The sequence below is a fragment of the Hibiscus syriacus genome, unplaced genomic scaffold, assembly GCF_006381635.1.
Source record: "Hibiscus syriacus cultivar Baekdansim isolate YM2019G1 unplaced genomic scaffold, ASM638163v2 tig00111238_pilon, whole genome shotgun sequence".
NCBI classification, from domain to species: domain Eukaryota; kingdom Viridiplantae; phylum Streptophyta; class Magnoliopsida; order Malvales; family Malvaceae; genus Hibiscus; species Hibiscus syriacus.
Genome location: NW_024063030.1, coordinates 437,194 through 451,310, shown reverse-complemented (window position 1 = coordinate 451,310; position 14,117 = coordinate 437,194). Strand labels below are relative to the sequence as shown.

The window sequence follows — 14,117 nt, the reverse complement described above, 5'->3', positions numbered from 1 at the left end:
TGACTATCGCGTTGGGAATTTGACTTTCATGTAGTGAATTTGACTATCACAACGCTTATTTCGCGTTGCGAATTTACCTTCAACATAATGCATATTGAAAATTAAACAACAAATCAATTAAACATTGTTGTGGGTACATTATTTGAACATTGTTATGGGTACATTATTTGGAAAAATAATGTTCCGGACTTCGTTAGAAATAACCCTTTTTCATCGGATTAATTTCGTTTTTGTGGGTACATTATTTGAACATTGTTATGTATAAATTTGTTGTGTATGTATGTTTTGGTTTGATTATATTTCGTTTTGGTTTGATTAGAAATAACCCTTTTTCATCGGATTAATTTCGTTTTTGTTGTGATAGATGGAGATGGAATGAGTTGCGATTTAGGGATTTAGGTTATGAGTTGTTGCTGCTGCATTGTTATATACCCAAAACATTTGTATTGCGAAACTAAAACCTGTTGCGAAATTAAATTCGCGTTGCGAATTTGAAATTCAGTTGCGAATTTGAAATTCAGTTGCGAATTTGACTTTCGCGTTGCGAATTTGGAAAATAGCAATGCGAATTTGGAAAATCGCAATGCGATTTACATATTCGCGTTGTGAAATTGGAAACTGAGTTGCGAAATTGGAATTCGCGTTGCGAATTTGAGATCGCATTGCGAATTTGAGATCGCATTGCGAATTTGTTGGTCATTTTGGCAAATCCAAAAAAAAATTGGTTAAATTCGTATATTATAAGGCATTTTTGGTCACTGAAGTTATTTTCTCTATATTTTAATATGTGATATATATATGACTCGATTTAAATTTAAATTTTTTAGTCAATTTTATGAAATTACAACTCGTAATTAAATCGAGTAAGATTTTTTGAGTGAAAAAATGATTTTATGAGTTGAGTTGAATGTAGTTCAGTCTGCGTAGAGTTATGGGATGCTACTATGTTAAAATTCTTATAATTTGAGGCATGTACGCGTCTTACAAACAATCCACGAAGAAATTCGATGGAAAAATTTATTCTTTTATACTTTCCTCTATCTTCCGTTTTAATATAGTTTACGTTAGTTTTATGACACTATATTAATGTTTACATGTATAATAATTACTTATGTCGATAAATGTATTACTGGAAGAAATTATAAACAGACAAACAAACAAAAGATAATAGTGAAGTCTTATTTTTACAATACATTAACATAATGTTTAACCTCGCTTCTTTCTAGACCTATTTACAATCTGGACGAAAAAGTAATTATAAGTTTAGAATCGAATTCGAAGAATAATCGAAGATTTATCATCTTTATTTGGAGTGCTTTTTTGCATATAGTATAATAACTACTTAATTAATAAATTTCTAAGCTTATATACATTTTACTTATTCTTTTTTAATTTCTTATAAATAGAGAAATATTATGCTCTCAAATTTATATTCTCTCATATTTGTAAGTTAATCAATTAATAATCTTTTTAATTAAAAACATACGTCTTAAAACTCGACTTAGTTAAACAAATTAGTTATTGAGTGTTTAAATTTATATTATAAAATAATTATTAAAAGTATTTATCAAAGGATATTTTCAATCCGTATCATACAAATACAACGACAAAAGAATAGTAGACAATCAACTTAAACCAGTATACATTGTTGTTCTCTCATGATAAATATTAGTATAGGGACAAGCTTCGCATTAAAAGTATAAAAGAATCAGCATCTCGTTTTGTTCAAAAATCAAAATCGTTTCAATTTTAGACTAATGAGAAAAAGATTAAAATAATTTATAGCAAAACGCATCCACGAGCCTTGTCGGGCAAAAGTGGTTGAATAATGCAGTAGAAAAAAATTCTTCACATAGTGCAGCCGAACAATTATTTGCTTAAGTAGGGTGATTGCTACAGTAACAATCATAGATCTCCAGGAGCACACGACGACCTATGGAGCTGCAACAGCGAGGGAAGAAAGAAGAGTTGTTATAATAGAGGAGACTTTGTTGCAAGGAGCACTTGACGACTAATGTGGCTACTGTAGCAAACACCCCAATTTAAAAAATAATTTGATTAAAGCCCTATGTGGGGAATTTTTTTTTTCCAGCGCCCTACATGAGCGAGGAAGCCAGCCTTGTCGTCTTCCTTTTTCTTATGTCCCCTCATAGCTCCAAGTAATCTGAATCTCCTTTTCTTTGGACTCTTTTCATGATGATGATGATGATGATGGTGAGGGTGATAATGATGAGAATTATATTCATACCATTCTTTTTCTCTGTCAAAATTAAAAAATCAATCAAATCTCAAGTTTTTTATTTGTAAAAAAAATATAGTATATCATATTCTAACGAATTTAAATATAATAATTTTCTTGCTTTTTAATAAAAAAATAAAAAAATAGTTAACTTTTATATTAGTCCAAAATAATAAAAATATATATTATAATATAATGCAAATATCAAAATATCATAGTAATAATGATTTTTATCACATAGTAACAACCATTTTGTTTTAAATTACATACAATCAATAAAAAGTATCCATTTTGATGTGGATACCGATTCGTACGTATCACCCACTATTAGTGTTAGATTTTACCCTTCATTTGTATTTTATTTCCACGTTTTCACTTTCGTCAATTTCAAATACTTGCTCTCATCATTGTCCCCCCCTCTTTTCTCGATAATTTCATCTAAATTAATACATTTTCGTGAAATTACGGTGTGGAAAAGCAATTCGCTATGTATTTTCTAATATTTCATGTTAATTTCCTATTACTCGAAGTTTAAAATATGTGAAATTGAAGTGTAGGTATAAAAACATGAATGTATTGTGACGTAATAATATATACTATAGATGATGAAAATTGGACTCTGCCAATATATTTGGTTTATGTCCTTTCCTATCACTTACGCCAACTTGATGGTAAAGGCTAGATTACCTCGTCCGTCTTTGATGGGTGAAAAAATTAAAGTGGCGAAATCAAATCAAATGCCAATCAAAATTTTGAAGCATTGAATGAAAGCATAGAGAATAAATTATGGCTTTTCCATCCTTTCCTTCAGAGGGCGAAACTAGTAACCTTGTAATGGGAAGACCGGGGCAAAATAATAATAAAAAGTATATAAATTAAAATGACTTATACAAAATAAATCAATTTTGGGAGGGCCAAAATTGCAAAAAATTTCATTTATTTAGAAGTTAAAGATAATTGAAATTTGGCCAACCCTAGCAGTCGCGACCTTAACCTTCTTGCTACCAAATTCCTTCGTATTTTAGTAATATGGTAAAAGTTAGTCAACAATAAGCAATAGCATCGAATCTTTTCCAAATGATTTTAGGTTTCATGGCAACGAGAATAGAAAGAAAACACCAAGTTATAAAAGATGAATAAAACACAACCCAGACATGGACAAATAAATTAAAAAAAAGAGAGCAAACAAGGAGGATATTAAGGTCCAGTCCACGAAATAATGCAAACAAAGAAACAGACAGCAAACCAACAGAAGTTAAGTAACAGAAACATAGATGTCATATAGATATAAAAAGAAATCTTAGCAAACTTATCTGCCCTGAACCCTTTTTTTTACCCATTATTGGATCTTGGTTATGATTGGAGAGGTCCTTACTTGGCCATCATAACTTTGACGAACTCTTCATAGTTGATCTGCCCATCACCGTCAACATCAGCTTCACGGATCATCTCATCAACTTCCTCGTCAGTAAGCTTCTCACCAAGATTTGTCATAACATGGCGAAGCTCAGCAGCAGATATGAAACCATTCTGGTCCTTGTCAAACACCCTGAAAGCCTCTTTAAGCTCCTCCTCAGAATCAGTATCCTTCATCTTCCTAGCCATTAGGTTAAGGAATTCGGGAAAATCAATGGTCCCATTTCCATCAGCATCAACTTCATTAATCATATCTTGAAGTTCTGCCTCGGTAGGATTCTGGCCAAGTGATCGCATCACAGTCCCCAGCTCCTTGGTAGTAATGCAACCTGCATCAAGGATGCAAATAAATGTAACAAATAAGAATACTATATTGGTTGAGAAACAATCATGAATCAAAACTAGAAAATACATCTTGCCGGGAAAAAAAGAAGGCAAACATTAACCCGAATCTAGGAAGACAAAAAGGACACCATAATGTTTTAAGTTAAAAGGTAGCTGATGATTTTTCAAACCTTTTAAACACCATAAACGTATGCGAAAATACTTCACGAAATCAAATAAGAACAATTGATTATGATAGTTAACTGGGATGTAGGCAGCAGTGCATTAGTCAAACTTATTGAGCAACAACAATCTAATGTCTGATGAGTTTCAAATGTACAAGCTTCAACAATCAAATGCTTGATAACCCATGGATCATGTAATAATAATAGCAAACATGTAATAGCACAAAAAGTTAGAAATAAGAACCCATACATGTATTCTGGTCATCAACTATGCGGTATTCTTCAAGCAAAAGCACCAAACATAATATTTCATGTTTAGCATTATAGATCACAAAATTTAACCAACCAAACAATCCACGAGTGTCGAACTTCTGGGACATGGCAATGCCGTACACATTTAGATTCTAGATTTTTAACTATCATGCAAACCTACTACAAACATAAAAGCTGCTTTCCTTGATGAAACAATTATGTCAATGATTTTATGACCGATAGGCATCTCTAAAAACCACTAGTGATCCCATGTTTCAATATAGGTAGAAAATGCAGGTTCAATGGGAGTGAATCGAAAACAAATGAACCTTCGCTACTCATAATAAAAAATAAACAGAGAAAAATGCAAAACTAAACGAAGATTAAATAAAAATATAAAATCAAATCAGCAAAATGAAAATCCTAATCTTAGACATATATTATACAAGAACTCACAGAATAAAATGACGATATAGCCATGCCATGTCGGAAAATAAAACATCTAACTCTAACAGATCAAAAAATTGAAATCAATGAGCCGACCGATAAAGGTCAATCAATAAAGAATATATGAAAAAAGAACGGAAGTGATATTTAAATCGATAAAAAATCAAGTGTCAAAACAATCAACGAACACAAATGAAAAATAAGATGGAGCAGGTTCGTAAACTCATAAATCGGAGCCCTAGATCCGTCACATCAATCAAATCACAAAAGAAAACGATGGCAAAATTAAAGAAAGAAAGAAAAAACTAAAGCTAAAGCTAAGTATCAGAAATTAAAGCAACTCTTAGATCTGTGAACCAGAGCTGAATCGAAGTTATTAAACCGTAGTTAAAAAAACGAAAAGCATCAAGAAGATAATAAAGAGAGAGAGAGAGATGAGAGAAAGGACCATCGCCATCCTTGTCAAAGAGGCTAAAGGCCTCCTTGAACTCAGAGATCTGGTCGTCCGTAAGCTGATCGGCCATGGTCTCTCTCTTCAAGCGTTGTTTGTTTCGATGAAAGAAGTCGTTCGCGAGCGTGTGAGCTGCGAGGTTGAATAAAATCTTTAAATGAAGATAATTAAAAATGCGGATGGAAGGGCAAATACAAAGGCACCAACACAAATTAAGGCATCTGATGCTCTCTAATCCGCACGCATTTTCTCGCTTTACCTTTATTTTCCATTTTTGAATTCTATTAATACTATATTTATTAAACAATATATTTCCTTTCAAAACAAAGACATCCTATATTTGGATATGTTTCATAGTTAACTTGATTTTTTTATTTAATATATTTTAAAAAATTGAACAAAATGTTTATTATTTGATCTTAAAAATATTATATTCTTCTTATACAAAAATATTTGAAAAATATTATATATTTACTTTTATAAATTAAAATGTTTAAAACTTATATATATATATTATGTAAATAAATTTTGATGCAATCTAGTATAATTATTGTGAGGTGTTTAAATAATTATTATAGCTTATATATCTCGTTGAATTATGTGTAATCGAATACCAAATGGCGGATTTAGAAACTAAAATATAGGGGTTTAAAATTCTAATATTTTATTTTTCAAAAAAATAGGTATGCAAATTTCTTTATTTTTTTATTCATTTCTCTTAATATATTAAACTAGATTTAATATTTTTTTCCAAAATAATGGGTATGCAATTGAACCCCAACAAAACCATATACATCCGCCCCTGCGAATACCATAATCATTTTTTAATTTATTATAAATATTATTATTTTAATGATTATTTTACCAAAGTGTATACATCATATTTTTCAATTTCTTATAAAATTGATTGAAATATTGACATCAACAATACAAATACAAAATCTAAATAATAAATAATTTAAAAATATCACATTACTATAAAAATATATCAAATTAAGACATAAATTAAATTCATAAACAGTATATTTTATTGAGTCTCCAACACAATCATAATTTCACATAAAGCTTAGTTCTAGTAGATCCTCATAGACATGATCGCATTCTTAACAAAAACTGCAAGCACCACGACCAACAGAACAGCCAAAACCCTGTTCATAACTTTCCTTGGATTCCTTATCCCCTTGGCTAAACCCCCAATAACTTTTTCATAATGGATCCCTAACTGCCAATATATATCAGCTTTTTTAACAGCATTTCGGCCAGAATCGACAGGCTTTTCGCTTATTGAACTACTCTTTTCCTCTTGATCCGAACTATTTGTGTCCTTTTCCATCAGCCTGGGATCAGATTCATTGCTTTTGTTGTTGTCTGCGATTTCCTTTTGTTTACCTGGTGTTAGCTCTGAAACTTTGTCAGCCTCCTTAGCCTTGGGAGGATCTTTCTGAAGTGCTCGTTCTACACTATTGTTTTGTTTCTCTGGAACATCTGCAACCCTTCGACCGGAGTTTGAAATCGGGTCTTCAGCCGATGGTTTTGCGTCTTTCGGATTCCCGTCGACCGGGACGATCAGTTTTGGGAACTTAATATAAAGGATACCACCTTTGTAATTTGCTCTGATTTTGTTCTGGTCACAATTTGATGGAATGGGGACCTCCTTGGTAAAACGGCTGAATTTGTTATCACCAACTGGTCTTTCTACCGATAGCCTCAGGATCTCCCTAGTTGTTACTTGAACTTTAAGCTGCTCCTTCCCGAACCCTGTTGCATGAATCACATGCATTATGTATATGTATTTGGGGTGATAAATTGAGAGACAGACATTGGATTTCATATAAGAGGAAGAATTTATAAAATTTTAAAGAATAAAAAAAGATTATCAATAGAAAATATAAATATATATATATATATATGAGATTTTAAATTTTTACGAAGATCTCTCCGACCTTTCCTTCGATCCATCACTTGATTGATTAATGCGTGGATCATCTGAATTCATTGCTTTAGTCTAAATCACCAAAAATAGGATCAAGAACAAACCTGGTAAATAAGCAATCAAAGTGTCGTCTGCAGATTCATGAACCCATTCAGTGTGAACCTCGAAATCTTCGTAAACAGGATTGAGCTTCAAATCCATGGCTTTTGCTTTAAAATCTCTTGATCAATACGTTGATGATGAATTACGAGACTTGCTGGTTTTATATACACATAACTGAAACATTCGCGATACAGAACTGATTATTTTCTTTTTTTGTTTTCTTTGAAAAGAATTATTCCTTGTTCTCTTGATTTTGTTATCTGGTTAAGGGTTTCACATATGCTTTGGCATCGAATAGTTGGTCACCTCCTGCAGAAGGCAAAGTCCAGGTTCTTTGCTGCGCCGGGAAGGTGAAAGCTCTGTTTCTTTTCCTTTTGTGTTTTTGTATTGGGATAAAGTTTAATTTAGTCCTGAATCTGACTATTTTTTCTACATTGGTCCCTGAATGTTTTGTTAATCGCAATTGTCCCTGAATTTATTTTTTAACACAAATTATTCATTTCTCTTAACACCGATTTATTTTTAACCACAAAAAACCAACTGACATACTTTGTTCTTGTTTCCAAAATCTGATCGTGATAAAATCCTGAAAGGAAAGTCATAAACTGCAGACTTAATTTTTGCAAGTCTGTTAGGACGTGGAGAAACTTTCACACGATGAGATGTGATTGAGCGAACGTCAACCAAGGTGGTCAGACGAGGAGGGGAGGTGTCTCCACATCCTCTGGTGAGGAATGGACGGCGTTCGTCGATAACCTGAGTCGTCGAGTCACTAGAAACGCCTTATGGGATCTGTTCAATCAGCAGGGTAAAGTTACCAAAGTCTTTATACCTGATATTAACAGAAGAGCTAGATATCAATATTCGACGTTTGCTTTTGACCGATTTTCCTGCTTGGGGGATTTGGATAGGGCAATCGATCACTTGAATAACTCCAAAGTGGATGGATGTATCATTTCTGTTTCGAAGGCCAAGTTTCCTGGCTCTTCTAGGAGGAACAATAGAGAACCACTTAGAACGTTTAGAGGTATTGGAAGGAGAGTGGGTGCTACTCAAACTAACAGGAACATGAACTGTCAGATGTATATACCAAAAGATTCAAGGTTATACCGTGAAGTTCTCTTAGGGCAACCCAAACCTTTGAAACCAGCTATAGAAGAGAAGCGAGATGAGTTGATTGAGGAGTCCTCCTATGAAACATCTGAATTTATTTTCAATTTTAACTCAGAATGATAACTCAGCTTGGTTAGATGCCTCCTTAAGCGGTATATATGGTGAAGAGATCGTTTGATATGGAGTTTGTTCAGAATGCAATTCGAAATGATGGAATTAATGCCAAGTTAGCTAAATGGGGTAATGACCCGTGCAATTCGAAATGATAACTAAAAAAACATCAGCAATTCGAATGCAGTTCGAATATGTTGCACCGCTCCTTAACGAAGCCTGTATCCCTATGGCATTCTATTCTGTTTCGATTGTGGAGGTCCTCTTACATTGTTGGCAGAAAGATTTTTTTTGAGTTATTAGGAAATAAATGGGTGTCTTCGTTGATCTGGACAGGTCCTCAGTGAATATTGAGGATTAAACTATGGCAAAGATGATTCTAAGAGCTGCTAGTCCTTTAGATATTTCCAGCACATTCAAAGTTAGATCGAAGAATCGTATTTTCAATATCAAAGTGATCCCGGAATTCGAACTGGTTTACAGTAACGGTAACTTCCAGTTGAGGTTGGAAGAAAGGTTTGTTGGAAGCGTAGATGGACACTCGGAATTTATAACTCTCGAACTTTTTATTGAAACAAAATACGCTACAACGACACTACCTCAATATTACAATACTAACTGCTGCTAGTTTACAAATACAACCCCACTATTTAAAGCTTTGCTAAGCTTCACAACCTATCTCTCAAATCTCTCTATTTTTCTTTCGCTCTCACTTATCTTAATAATTAAGCAATTCATTGCAATTCAAGTTGTTGCCACTTTATTATCCACGTGGTTATTTGCGTATCCATGCAACTTGTATATTTCCTTTGCTTTATAGTCGTCTTTTTTGACTTTTTCATAATTAAGTTTGATTTCTAACACTTCCCCCAAACTTGATTTTCCATTCCGAGCTTTTCTCCGCTTATCATCTCCAAGCGATTATTCATTTTTTGACAAGTGCACATTGCTGCGGCTATGTATTCTTCTTTGCTTTTTCGACACCTTAAGTTTTTTGCAAACTCTTCCACACTTATTTTGCGGTCTTCACATCATAAATTTTTTCAAAGGTAGATTCGTATACTCCTTGAAAAATAAAGAATAACGCTCTTTTATCTCTTTTCCAGGATTCCTTCAATATCTTATTGCCTTCATTGGTCATGACTGCTTCTGCTGTTGCATTTTCAGGCTCGGTGTAACCATCCTCGATGATATCTCAACAATCTTGGGAGCCTAGCAACACCTTCATTTGAATGCTCTAGTTGCCATAATTTGTCTTTGTCAATCTTGGAATTTATGGTTGAATCATGTTGGTCATCTTCTTCACCACGTTGAACTCGAACCAAGCTCTGATACCACTTGTTGGAAGCGTAGATAGACACTCGAAATTTATAACTCTTGAACTTTTTATTGAAACAAAATACGTTACAACGACACTACATCAATATTATAATACTAGCTACTGCTAGTTTACAAATACAACTCCGCTATTTAAAGCTTTATTAAGCTTCACAACCTATATCTCAAATCTCTCTATTTTTCTTTCTCTCTCGCTTCTCTTAATAATTAAGCAATTCTTTGCAATTAAAGTTGCTACCACTTTATTATCCGCGTGGTTATTTGTGTATCCATGCAACTTGTATATTTCATTTGCTTTATTGCCGTCTTTGTTGACTTTTTCATAATTAAGTTTGATTTCTAACACTTCTCTCAAACTTGATTTTATATTCCGAGCTTTTCTCCGCTTATCATCTCCAAGCGATTATTCATTTCTTGACAAGTGCACGCTGCTGCGGCTATGTATTCTTCTTTGCTTTTTTGACACCTTAAGATTTTTGCAAACTCTTTCACGCTTATTTTGCGGTCTTCACATCATAATTTTTTTCAAAGGTAAATTCATATACTCCTTGAAAAATAAAGAACAACGCTCTTTAATCTCTTTTTCGGGATTCATTCAATACCTTATTGCCTTCATTGGTCAAGACTGCTTCTGCTGCTATATTTTCAGGCTCGGTGTAACCATCCTCGATGATATCTCAACAATCTTGGGAGCCTAGAAACGCCTTCATTTAAATACTCCAGTTGCCATAATTTATCTTTGTCAATCTCGGAATTTGTGGTTGAATCATGTTGGTCATATTCTCCACCACGTTGAACTTGAACCAAGCTCTGATACCACTTGTTGGAAACGTAGATGAACACTCGAAATTTATAACTCGAAATTTATAACTCTCGAACTTTTATTGAAACAAAATACGTTACAACGACACTACCTCAATATTACAATACTAGCTACTGCTAGTTTACAAATACAACCCCACTATTTAACGTTTTGCTAAGCTTTACAACCTATCTCTCAAATTTCTTTATTTTTCTTTCGCTCTCACTTATTTTAATAATTAAGCAATTCTTTGTAATTCAAGTTGCTATCACTTTATTATCCACGTAGTTATTTGTGTATCCATGCAACTTATATATTTTCTTTATTTTTATAACCGTCTTTATTGACTTTTTCATAATTAAATTTGATTTCTAACAAGTTTGGCGAGCATAATGATAATAATGATGATAACATCGTGGTGCAGCCGGAATCTCCGAAAAAATTGGAACCTTCTCCGATCACTCTTGGCTCATTTCGGTGATGGAGTCAAGCGGTGGAGCCAGAAGGATTGAACGTTTTACATTCTGTGGGGACAACCCATATTCCAAGGACTCGGATTGTTGGCTACGTGCATGATAATATTAATGCCAATGATGGCTCTACAGACTTGCCTCGAAACCTGGTATCCGGATGTCATAGTGGGGGTCATAATTCCTCAATTCAATCTTTTTTCTTTCCTACAGGCCAATTGTTAGATGGTGATTTAGGCCTTCCATGCCATGATGATGGGCCAAAAGTAAATCTGGTCTTAAATGAAGCCTGTCTTTCTTTGGGCTCTTCTCTTAGGTCTGGGTGGTAACTCCCTTCTTAATTTCAGGTCTTACTTAGGCTCATTGGAGTTTGTCCCTGATACTTTTGAGGGTCTGGATAGTACTATAGAAGATTCTTCTCAAATTTTGGTAAGGCATGATAGATCTAAGAACATGCAAAGTCATTTTGTTAGTAATGACGATGATCCCCGCTCATCCTCTAGACCTGGCGGTGAAGCTTTTAATCCGGAGCACAGATGCTTAGTTAGGAAATCCATCCGTGAAGCTCTGGAAGAAGATGATTTTTATAGCCTCAATTCCCCTCCTCATCAGGGTTCGAATTCAAAAAGAAGTCACGAGGAAGCTAGGGCAGTGCAGGAGGTAAGAAAAATTCTTGAAATTTCCTTTAGAGGTGGTAGGAAGGTGATGATGAGGAAGTTGTGTGAAATTGAGAAGGCTCTCAAGTCGGGGAGATAGTTTACTTCTGGTTTTTACGGGTATTTGATTCATTTTAATGAATTTGTCTGTCATCTCATGGAGTATTAAAGGGTTAGGGAGAGGTGAAAAGTTCAGAGCAGATAGAAGACTTGTTTCCCAGAAAAATCCAAATGTTTTATTTCTTCAAGAGGCTAAACTTTTTATTATGTGTGCGCCGTAAGTTGTGGAATAAGGCTAGGAATTCTTTTTGTTTTCCTCCTTCAGTAAGCTCGGCTGGACGCTTGCTGAGTATATGGGACGAGGATTTCTTTACGATGAAAAGCCAATTTGTTTCGAGGCGTTTTGTTGCGATTATTGGGACAGTAAACTCTTGTAATTGAAAGTGTGGGTTTATAAATGTGTATGGTCCTTCAATTGATTCAGAGAAGAGAAGTTTTTCGAGGATTTGTCTTTGTTCCTGAGCAGTCATTGTTTGCCTTAGTGCGTGGGTGGTGATTTCAACGCCTTCCTGAAAGTGGATGAGAAACTTGGTGGCATTCCTAACTTGACAATTATGGAGGTGTTCAATGATTTTGTTCATGCATCTATGTTGATTGACCTTCCTCTTCTGGGAGGTCAATTTACGTGGAACAGTAATAGGGTTCTTCTTACTTTGGTTAGGCTGGATCGTTTTTTGTTGAATACACAATTCCTCTCGACCTTTCTAGATGTTGGGCAAAATCTATTAGACATCCATCTCTGATCACAATGTTATTTTCCTCAGTTGTGTGGGCTGTCCGAGCGGTCCGAAACCATTTAAGTTCTTTAATTATTTATTGGAGGAAGAGGGTTTTGTAGATATGATGGCCTCCAATTTTTAGAGTTTGAAAAAGGGAAATCGAAGAATGGGTGTGCTTGACATGCTCAAGGAATCTAAGATGGCAATAAAGAAATGGTCTGGCAATCGTAAATCCGATTTGAACAAATCCATTTTATCCCTTGAAAGCAATATTCAGAGATCAGAAGATAAATTCTAGCAGGGTGGTAAGTCACAGTGCTTCAGTTAGGTTGGGGCTCTTAAGATCCCAGCTTTACAAAGAATTGAGAAAAGAGGAACGCGCGTGGCTTCAGAAATCCAGAGTAAAATGGTTCACTGAGAGGGATCGAAACACCCGTTTTTTCCACATTATGGCTTTCAACAGGCGGAGAGTCAGCACCATTAAGATCCTTAACATCAATGGTACTTCTGTCTCAGATCCAAGTCTTATTTTTGATTTCTTTTTCAAGGCTTACAATTCCAAAACAGCGATCGAGGTGGAAAATACCAATTTGGAGTTCAAAAGACTCTCATCAGTTCAGGCCTCCTTGTTGGAAGTTGCCTTCGAGGAAAAGGAAGTTTGGAGTGCGATAAATTCTACGGATGGCAACAAAGATCCAGGGCCCGATAGGTTCAACATGTGTTTCTTCAAAAAAATTCTGGGTGCACCTCAAGGATCCAATTATGAGATTCTTTAATGATTTCCATCAGGGGAATCACTGGGAAGATGATATTAATCATTCATTCATTACTTTTATCCCGAAAATTGTCAATCCGGAAAAGGTAGAATATTTCAGTCCTATTAGTTTGGTGGGTGGGATGTATAAAATCCTGTCAAAGTTTTTGGCGAATCGTTTGCGAAGTTGTGCGGATTCCATTATTAGTGATTCTCAGTTCGCATTCCTTCCAGGTCGTCAAATCCTGGATTGCTCTCTTATTGCCAACGAATGCATTGATGAACTAGTGAGAAGGAAGAAGATGGGTGTAGTCTTTGAAATTGACTTCAAGCGAGCTTTTGATACGGTGGATTGGGGGTTTCTGATTCGGGTTATGTAGGAAATGAATTTTGGAGGTTTATGGTGCGATTGGATTCTAAGATGCATTTCAACCACTTCGATTTTGGTCCTTGTAAATAGAGTGCCTACTGACGCTTTCGGGATAGCTAGGGGTTTGAGACAGGGGTGTTCCCTCTCTCCCTTACTCTTCAATATCGTGGGAGAAAGTTTAAATTAAATGCTTACAAAGGCAGCTCAGAAAGGCCTGTTTTCGGGTTTTTTAATCAGTGGCGGTTAAGAGTCGATAAAAATCTCTCACTTACAATTTACAGATGACTTAATAATTTTTTGCAACGCATCTTTGGAACAAGTTTGCAACCTCAAAAGAGTACTTCGTGTTTTTGAACTTGCTTATGGATTACAGAT

At 34.7% G+C, this 14,117-nt stretch overlaps 2 protein-coding genes across 2 annotated transcripts; both read right to left on the bottom strand.

Moving 5' to 3' along the window:
* Positions 1-3,404: 3,404 nt before the first annotated feature.
* LOC120156877 (calmodulin-7) lies at positions 3,405-5,494 on the bottom strand. Its single transcript, XM_039168142.1, has 2 exons — positions 5,312-5,494; positions 3,405-3,984 (listed from the first exon to the last, which is right to left on the bottom strand). The coding sequence occupies exons 1-2, from the start codon at positions 5,385-5,387 to the stop codon at positions 3,611-3,613; spliced, it is 450 nt and encodes a 149-aa protein (XP_039024073.1). The 5' UTR covers positions 5,388-5,494; the 3' UTR covers positions 3,405-3,610.
* Positions 5,495-6,370: 876 nt separating this feature from the next.
* LOC120156873 lies at positions 6,371-7,491 on the bottom strand. The gene is made up of 2 exons (XM_039168139.1): positions 7,352-7,491; positions 6,371-7,072 (listed from the first exon to the last, which is right to left on the bottom strand). Exons 1-2 carry the CDS (start codon positions 7,446-7,448, stop codon positions 6,387-6,389), a joined length of 783 nt encoding a protein of 260 aa, XP_039024070.1. The 5' UTR covers positions 7,449-7,491; the 3' UTR covers positions 6,371-6,386.
* Positions 7,492-14,117: the final 6,626 nt, after the last annotated feature.

Coding starts and splice junctions, on each gene's coding strand:
- LOC120156877 (XM_039168142.1), bottom strand. CDS start 5,387: ATGGCCGATCAGCTTACGGACGACCAGATCTCTGAGTTCAAGGAGGCC. Junction 3,985..5,311: donor CTTTGACAAGGATGGCGATG/GTCCTTTCTCTC, acceptor TCCTTGATGCAG/GTTGCATTACTACCAAGGAG.
- LOC120156873 (XM_039168139.1), bottom strand. CDS start 7,448: ATGGATTTGAAGCTCAATCCTGTTTACGAAGATTTCGAGGTTCACACT. Junction 7,073..7,351: donor TTTGATTGCTTATTTACCAG/GTTTGTTCTTGA, acceptor TTCATGCAACAG/GGTTCGGGAAGGAGCAGCTT.